At 30.8% G+C, this 9,282-nt stretch overlaps 2 protein-coding genes across 2 annotated transcripts; both read left to right on the top strand.

The window, feature by feature from the left end:
* Positions 1-580: 580 nt before the first annotated feature.
* LOC105462227 (chymotrypsin-1-like) lies at positions 581-4,256 on the top strand. The gene is made up of 5 exons (XM_011708751.1): positions 581-587; positions 1,482-1,638; positions 2,133-2,382; positions 2,464-2,595; positions 3,781-4,256. Exons 1-5 carry the CDS (start codon positions 581-583, stop codon positions 3,919-3,921), a joined length of 687 nt encoding a protein of 228 aa, XP_011707053.1. The 3' UTR covers positions 3,922-4,256.
* A 2,254-nt stretch (positions 4,257-6,510) lies between these two features.
* On the top strand, positions 6,511-8,909 carry LOC105462226. The gene is made up of 5 exons (XM_011708750.1): positions 6,511-6,785; positions 7,091-7,260; positions 7,566-7,878; positions 8,010-8,452; positions 8,528-8,909. Exons 1-5 carry the CDS (start codon positions 6,607-6,609, stop codon positions 8,614-8,616), a joined length of 1,194 nt encoding a protein of 397 aa, XP_011707052.1. The 5' UTR covers positions 6,511-6,606; the 3' UTR covers positions 8,617-8,909.
* The last annotated feature ends 373 nt before the right edge of the window (positions 8,910-9,282 follow it).

Genomic DNA, 9,282 nt, shown 5'->3' with positions numbered 1-9,282 from the left:
TAACAAACAATATTTTGAAGAAAGGGCTGTGAGGAGTTGGCGCGGTAAGCAGTGTGCAAATATATGTAAGGTTTTATGTTTTAAACTAGTGATATAATTACGATTAGTAATTCATAATATCTTTATAATAACCAGCTCTGTTTAAGCCATTCTCAGCCTAGCAAAAATTCGAAGGTCAACGCATCAATTCGATGAGGCTCGGTCTGTCAATTGTCGATCCAGGCTTTCAAATGTCGTGCAAGTGTTATCAAGAGTTCCATAGCCGGATAAAAAGGCTGTATATATATATATATATATATATATATATATATATATACATATACACATATATATATATATATTACAATAGTAATGTTATTCTCTCATAAAGTCAGTTGGAGAACCAATACTGAAGAACTTATCTCATTGTGCAATTGACGACCGAGCACATTGTAAAATTAATGTTAAAAATTAAAACGATCCAAAAGTAAAAATTAATACAATATTCATTAATCCAGAGTCAAACCGACAATCACAAACACATCCAACAAGCACGGAGTAACAAATTAAAATGAGAATCCGACAAATAAAAACGGGCGCAATGTCAAGTAAGAATATTAAAAAAGGTACAGGCATTGTTTATGTTTTATTGATAAGTGGAATATATATGCTTGATTTCATCCTTCAGTGTCTGTAAAGTTAACCATTTGTTTGCTGTTTTATATGTAGCATTTTAGATTTTTGTTTTTTGTTTAAAATTTTTTCAACATCCAAAAATTTCAATATTTTGCCAGTCAAATTCGTAGTTGAAATGCATCCTATGGTTGGTTATTACGGATTGATTAATTGATTGTGGTCCATTGAATGTAACTTCAATGTTTCTTTATTTTCATTTTTAGTTGTCTATCTATTTGACCAATATAGCTAGGATTACAAAATCCTTACAATTAATTTCGTAAACTATATATGTTCTTTTTTATCAATTTATGGAGAGGATCTTTACAGATCGTCTATATATTTATATACATACTTTGATACTTATTTGTTTATGCTGAAAAATGCTAATCTAGTATTAGTGTTTTTAATAACATTTCTGAATTGATTTGAAAATGTTTTTATATATGGTATTGTAAACCACATATGTTTTTTAATCTTTTCAGTTTCTATGATATGTTCTGTTGTTTTTTTATATGGTTTTTAATTAGGTACCTTAATTTGTTATTAATGGTTTTAAAAATAAATTTAAGTGTGTAGTCATGTAAAAATATTATGTATTACTAATCACAATTATAGCACTGATTAAAACCTTACATTTGCACACTGCTTACCTGCTTACTCATTATAGCCCTTTTTTTTACAATATAGTTATTTAATAAAAACATATTTAGCCATAGAATCGACACAAATTTTAATTGCTATTAACAGTGTATGTATACTGTAATGTAACATATTACTTTGTGCGTATATTAATTAACATCGATTAATTCTTTTTTGTCAATAAGGAGTTCCGTCTCCTCATATCAAAGGTGGTAAGAATGCTCCCATCGGCAAATTTCCGTATCAAGTGTCATTGAGATTAAACAAATCACATATATGCAGCGGATCTATCCTTGATAATCTTAATGTGTTAACATCTGCACATTGTATTGTCGGAAAAGGGTACGTTAAACATTCTCAAACTATATCAATACATTATTAATGAAACTTAATTGTAAAACTAGTCTCTTAACAATGAAATGTATATCCTAGTAAGCAAATTGTGCCAGCAATACCACAACGGATTGGCAGTAGATTTACTTAGATATTATAACAATGTCATTGGCGTATACATTAAACTCGCGTTTTGCTGGCAGGATTATATAGGAAAAATCTGCCTACATAATCTAACAAATTAACTGTAATTATGGACAGGAACTGAACAAAATCTATCATTTCGTAAATATTTAAACGGAATACATTATTTAAAATTGTTAATTGTTAATTGTTTAGTCACAGCAGATTCTGTTTAATTTTTGCAATCAATGTACCGTGTTTCATTAGCAGATTCTGTTCTATTTTTACTGGTTTTTTATGTAATTAAAATATATAGCAAATACTTTAAAAAATTTTTCTTGACAAATTTGAGTTCTTATCTACTTTTTTATTATTTGTAGGGTGCAATGGAATGAAGATTTGAAGGTCCATGTCGGCACAAACTTATTGGACACGCCAGGATATGTTCATGACGTGACCAGTATTACTGTTCACCAAAATTACGACATTAATTTATATAGTAATGACATCGCCTTGATTCACCTTAAATATCCTATCAGATACAATAAGCTAGTGCAGCCAGTTAAACTTCCGACATCCGATGAGGATTTCTTGGGCCAGTTGTGCACGTTATCCGGATGGGGATATGGGGTAATATCAAACTCATGAGATTTTTGCAGTTATACATATTCAAGAATAAAACATATATTCTAATGCAATTGTTCTTTTTAGGAAAGTGATTTTAATTCGATCTTACAAGAAATTGAGTCACTAGTTTGTTTGCAGAGCGAGTGCAAGGAAAAATATTGGTATTTTATCGAGAGCCACATCTGCGGTTTATTGCCCAGAAACACATCAACATGCGTAAGCCATCGATCATTTAATATAAAAAACCAATTCATATATGTATATACAGGGTGTTTCCTAACATGTAGGATCTACTTTACTGGTAGACAGGAGACACAAAAACAATGATAAACATATGCTCCGTTTGTCTTTGTTTCCGAGTTATAGTTATATTACAGTCATATTCCGAGTTACAGAATACATACTTGTTCCAGTAATATGGAGCTGGTTACCTTATAAAAAGTGCAAAATAATCACCTTCGGCCTGAATGCAAACATGCTGTCGTTGCCGTGTAGATTGTCGTACATTTTCAAAACTACCCGGTATTCCTTAAATTTATTATAAGTCTCCTTATATACATTCACAAAGTATTTCCGTATTATCAATAGGAATGAACAATTTTCAAGTGTGTCCTCACACCATTAAACATCTAATGGATTTAAGTCTGAGGAAATGCGCAACCATAAGTTCTGCACGACCTATTTATTTGTTAAAACATCGTTCATTTACGAATTGCTGCCAATAAATTCAACGTTCACTGTTCACCAGTGAAGTGAGTCCCACATGTTAGGAAACACCTCTGTGTGTATGTGTTTTTTTATTGTGTTATATTTATCACCATCAAAAAATGATATTCATAATATAATGATTATAATATTAAAAGCACATAATTATAAACCAATTAAATTTTTGCTTTAACACAAATCAATACATATATATCTTTAATATATTTTTAAAAATATATAAATAATATAAAACAATATTAATTTAAATTAGATCGCGTAAGTGAATAACACAAATAAATTTAAGAGCGCCTTTTTCACTCAAGGTTGTATCTTGGTGCCTAATAAATTCTATATAAATTTTTAAATATATTAATCAGCCATTTGAACTGCATGCCAAATCAACAGTCAAATTTCTAACGCAATCATTAGTTAAAGCTGGAATAACAATTGATCTTCAATTTTTAATTAAATGCCTATAAGCATCTTAAAATACAGAATTTATTAGGCACTAATATCCAGCCATGACAGTAGAAAGCGCTCTCAAAGTTATTTGTAATAATATAAAAATTATAATAATAAAATATAATTATGATCCGATCAAATTTTTACACTACTATAATAATAATTTGCAATAATAAAAATAAAATAATACTTACAGATATGATATTAGTATTTTAACATTAATTTTTATTTCAGAATGATTTTGGTAGTCCTTTGGTGGTTAATGGAGTTCAAATTGGAATCGTTCCCGAGATCAATAGTTGCTTTCAAGATCCATTTGTTTTTACAAGAGTATCCAGTTTTTTACCTTGGATTACCGCGAATTTGGAGATTTGAAAGACATTATGTAGTTTATTTATTAAAATTCCACATAGCCTTACGTAATTTAAAATTTAATTAATAGTATTGTTTGAGCAAAATTATTTCTGCGAAATATATGCTTTTTTATCAGTTAAATGGTCAATGCAAATAACAAAATAAAAGCATATTGATTATTATACATCATTTTTACTTAGAGACTGTTTTCAACAATAATTGCTATTTTATCGGCTATTTATATTTATTTTATAAACAATATTGTTTTATTTGTGCTGTACAAAATATGTGTTTTATGTTTTTTCATATTCTCTGCTACAAATAAGTATCAGAATAAATAGCTCCTGTTAACAATAGCAAATGTAAATATTTTATTCTAATTTGTGACAAACTATTTTTTGGATATTTTAATACTATTTCTCTCTAAATTTTCTGAAGTGACTTTCACTTTTTTGGAGTGAATTTTCACTCTTTTGGAATGAATCTCACTCCAAAACAAACAATATCTTTGAAACAAGTAATATCAGAAAACGAATGCAAATAATATACGATACTGAGTTGCTTAATAACGCTTGTAAATTAAGTTATTGTTCGTTTGCCAGCTTCAACGCTAATTTCAACATCACGTGCGATATGCAAGTACGAGGTCTGCACACGAGTTCTGCACACTCAGCATAAAACTGCACCCTTTCTAAATGTAATTATAATCCCCCTCTTGACAGTATTTCCGCGCTCGTGATACAAAATGCAAAATGGAACGAGAGAAACGAAAGAGTACCATCGTCTTATCGTGTTACCGACAAGATTTAAAAAGGTGTCTCCATTCGACACCAGTGATTTAATTGCTGCGATCGTGATTCGTAGCTTTAATGCGAAGCCTGCACTACAACTCACGATCGAATTCCTCTTGCTCTTAACGATATTAAATATCAGTAGGATAGTATCGGAACAAATTTTCATTTTTGTTATACTGCAGTGAGTATTCTGTTCATTCGCACCAATGGGAAGACGGTTTGCGCCAAAGATACGACGGCTAAGGAGAGAAATGGATATTCATACCTGACAGCAATTGGCAGCCCCAGGTCCCAGGTAACAGTGTTAAAGGTCCAAGATGAAAGAAGAGACTTATTGGATTACGTATTTACACGTATTTGTTCGTTTCGATGCTCGTCCGTCGCTACGTATTTCTGTGTATTTGTCGCGCTAAATGATGTCTCTCCTTACAAAAGCGTGCACCGGTTACATCTTCTCCTCCGTCGCTTTAATCTCCGAGAAATATTTCAGCGAAAGCAATCGCCGAGCATAAGCCCGTCCATGTATTTTGGCATTGATAAAAGGCCTGGCCTAACGTTACGTATGATTTTATCTCTGCGTCGACCAATTCAAAGAATGCGGCGAATTACCATTTTTACAACCGCTTCCGTCTCGCCGTCAGCGGCGATTGTTAACTTCTCAGTGGGCAATTGCTATTATATCTATATGACTAATCGTCGACAATTGAAGTTAAGAAAAATGCTCGAGGAGCTTTTTACAAACCGTAATAAAAAGAAACCGCAAAAGCTTTCCTCTTTCGGCATACAAGCGATAGAAGATGAATCTTGATCGCTTTTCGCACATTAAAAAGTCTAAGAACTCGTTTATAATTGTTGAAGACATTATAAAAAAGACGAAGCTTGAAAAAATTTCGTAAATAAATGGTAGAACCTTGTCTAATTCACACATTATATGGTTTTAAAAAGATTTTAATTTCGCAACAATTTCACTTCGGTGTTTTGTTAAATTAATAAAAAAAATTTGTAATATTAAGTCAGCACAAGAATTGTGAATGAAATCAACGAACAATTAAATATTTAAAAAAAGAATTATTCCATGTTATTAAATGAATTCTCGCCAATTAATGTTTATTTATTGTAAATTAATCTTATTACGTACATATAAGAAATATTAAATATATTATACATTTGCAAAGAATACAAATTAAGTTACTTTTAAAAGTAACTTGTTATAGTTACACTTACTTAAAAAGTAACAATTTGGTACCTTTCCATTTTTCTTTTTAATGCTGAAGAGATCAGTCTAAATAATTTAAGGTGCAATTTTTTGTCTAAATATTAATAAAAGCAATACAACAATGACACTAAACCGTGACAATGACAATGAGACTAGATATATAAAAATACAAATAGAAAAAGAATTAAATGCATTTTCGACGAGCTAGAGCTTTCAGCTTCGTCCTTAATATTTCAGAATGAATTTGTATACATACCCAATTCTACAAATTACGCGTCAATTAAATTTTTGATCTTAAAACGTAGTTCGGCTAATATCTTATACAATAATTTTTCGAAGTATTTTAAAATGCTATTAACATAAATATCTTATTAAATTACTTATCAATTTAATGTGTGATATTGATTGATTTACGGCACTCTAAAGATGTCATAAACTAACCACAGAGCCATATAGTAATATTATAAGATATTATTGATTATTTTATCCTGGTTTAACATTCAGTGAAGCACAAGAAATGATACAGAACGCTAGGTCGGCTCACTGAGCGACTGAACATGACTAATTCGCTTATCTTCACAGATAAGAACCAATCATGTTCAGTCGTTCGGTGAACAGGCTAACGGCTACATCAGCTTGAACGCGCCCATCGTGTGATTTGAGAGACAAGTGGTTGGTTTAAACTGAAAAAGATTGATGGAGGAGCCAAGGAAAATTCAAAAGGAAAAATCTAGCGTGTCCAAAAACGATAATGGTACAATGCAAAATAATGAAAAAACACCGGTTTTGGAAGTTCTTCTAAATTATTATCTTTTGAAAAATATATTTCAACATTTAAATGGCAGGAATCTAGCGAGCGCTGCGATGGTTTGCAGGTACGTATCGATCCATTGTATTAGTGATCCATGTTTGATTTAGTTCTAAATACTTATTTATTACAAGCAAAATGCTATGGTTACAATTTTCTATTATCATGTGTATGGATACGAACAAGATTTGATTTACAAACAATCTCTTGTGGCATATATTTTATATCACTTTACTTATATCACTGTACTTTAAAAGTTTACTTATGATAAAACTATTAACTAATGATAATATATTTAACATCGTTCTATTGCGACTGAAAAGTACGTGACATTGTAAACAGCATAAATTTACGAATACAATTTTTTTACAGATCCTGGTTAGAAGCTGCGAATAATGAGAAAAAGACAAGAGGTCCTTGTTACTTTATAGAATTTAACACAGAATATTCCTCCAATTTTTTATGGAACATCAGGAACATAAGAATTAAACCATCAATAGGTTTCCTTTTTGTTCTTACATACACAAATTACGATATAGCAGGTATATATTTTATATTTTTTCTCTATGCTACAAATAAGTACCAGATAAATAAAAAGCTCCTATTAACAGTAGCAAGTATGTAAATATTTTATTCTAATTTATGACAAACTATTTTTTTCATATTTTAATACTATTTCTTTTATCCATTTTTTCATCAAACTGTAAGTCACAGAATAATGTAAGATTATTAAAATCATTCTTCTTTCTTTTCAAGAACATGTAAAGAATTTGCTACTTAAAGATTGCGAAACTATAAGTCACAGAATAATGTAAGATTAGTAAAATCATTCTTCTTTCTTTTCAAGAACTTGTAAAGAATTTGCCTAAACATTGTGAAACTATAATACTGTATAATGATGGTATTATTATGGAAAAAGAATATAATGAATCTCCAAATATGTTATGTGCGTTTTTGCCACAAATCCCGAACCTGAGAGTAAAATCGTTTGAATTGCCAGAATATTTTATCATATCGAGAACAGCCGAATATCAGGAGATAATTAGCACAATTGTAAATAATGAAATATCTACTTCGAATCATGAGACATGTTTTATGTTATTTTGTAATCAGGAGGGTCATGAAACGGCACAAAGGTGGGCCTCAGCTATACAGGAAAGGTATAATATATAAATTTAATTAAAGCAATAATACATATCCGAGTTAATATTTAGGTATGTCTAACTCTTGTACTGCAACTGCTAATACTCGATAACACATTATTTGTTTCTTATTGTTTGCATATACTCAGTCAAGAAAATAAAGTAGTCTCTGTATGGGGTGGTGTGGTGAGAGACATTCGCGAACAACGTGCACATGCTGGCTTGTGCAGAGAACAAACAGAAATCGAACTTTCTAAGGGACTGCCTACATCACGTTGTGTCGCCGTTCTAATTACTGGTCCTATACAGACATGGTCCATGATTTTGGAATGGGAATGCAATACAGAAGAGCAAATGGAAGCGAGATTAAATTTATTTAAAGACAAAGTGAAGTTAAAGAAACATTCCATAGGATTTATCTTCGGAAGCCGATTTCGTCAATCTGATATGTTTAATGAATTTTATTTAAATAATGATGGTTATTTAGAATCAACAATATTCAAAAGAGTGTTCCCCACAGTATCCTTAGTAGGTTGCCTTAGTTTTGGTCGCGAGTTTGGAAAAACTACTGCCGTCGATGAGAAGAAAGAAAGTGAGTAATCCTTTTTTCTTTTTTCCTCTTAATAAAAATATAATTCTCCGATAAATCGTTTTCTTTTCGTTTTAGGAGATAATAAAGGGAAACAAGATTGTAAGAAATCTAAATCTTGGTACAATTGTGGCTCTACTGTGTTTTTGATACTTACGTATGGTTAACGTTTTTAAAGAGAATATATGACTGCTACGTGCTGCGAACACATTTTATCACTCGTACATTACTAGATTTAGATCTTGTATTTACCAATCTTTTTAATTGCTAACAAAATATGAAAGCAATGATTGTTTAACATTCACAGAACAAAAACGTACAGAATAACGAACGACGTAGCAATAAATTCGAGTACTGAGAATTGCATCTTTTTCTAGATGTAATATCTACGAATGCGTGTTTTGTACGAATTCTAAAATAATGTTACTGATGAATAAAGGAAACAAATTATAACTTATGATAACATATTATATTTTACTATATACGTTTTTCATTTCTTTATTCTTTCGCATTCATTACTTTTCTGAATTGCTTTTAAATTGAATCAAGCATGCGATCTTTCATTCTGCGCAATCATTGTTTGAAACAAGCAATATCAGAAAACGAATACATATAATCCGCAATACTGAGTTGTTTTATAACGCTTGTAAAGTTATCGTCAAGTTATTTGTCAAGTTCAACGCTGATCTCAATGTCGCGCGCGATATGCAAGCACGAGATCTACACATTCGGTCCGGTATAAAACCGCACCCTTTCTTAATTATAATTCCTTGATAGTACTTTCGCGCTCGCTATACAACATGCGAGATGAAACAGGAGAGTCTAGGCCAAAT

The sequence above is a fragment of the Wasmannia auropunctata genome, unplaced genomic scaffold, assembly GCF_000956235.1.
Source record: "Wasmannia auropunctata unplaced genomic scaffold, wasmannia.A_1.0 LD267934.1, whole genome shotgun sequence".
NCBI lineage: Eukaryota > Metazoa > Arthropoda > Insecta > Hymenoptera > Formicidae > Wasmannia > Wasmannia auropunctata.
Note: the sequence above shows the minus strand (reverse complement) of the source record. Positions and strands in the feature narration are given on the sequence as shown.

Coding starts and splice junctions, on each gene's coding strand:
- LOC105462227 (XM_011708751.1), top strand. Junction 1,639..2,132: donor CATTGTATTGTCGGAAAAGG/GTACGTTAAACA, acceptor TATTATTTGTAG/GGTGCAATGGAATGAAGATT. Junction 2,596..3,780: donor CCAGAAACACATCAACATGC/GTAAGCCATCGA, acceptor TTTTTATTTCAG/AATGATTTTGGTAGTCCTTT.
- LOC105462226 (XM_011708750.1), top strand. CDS start 6,607: ATGGAGGAGCCAAGGAAAATTCAAAAGGAAAAATCTAGCGTGTCCAAA. Junction 6,786..7,090: donor AGCGCTGCGATGGTTTGCAG/GTACGTATCGAT, acceptor ATTTTTTTACAG/ATCCTGGTTAGAAGCTGCGA. Junction 8,453..8,527: donor CGTCGATGAGAAGAAAGAAA/GTGAGTAATCCT, acceptor TTTTCGTTTTAG/GAGATAATAAAGGGAAACAA.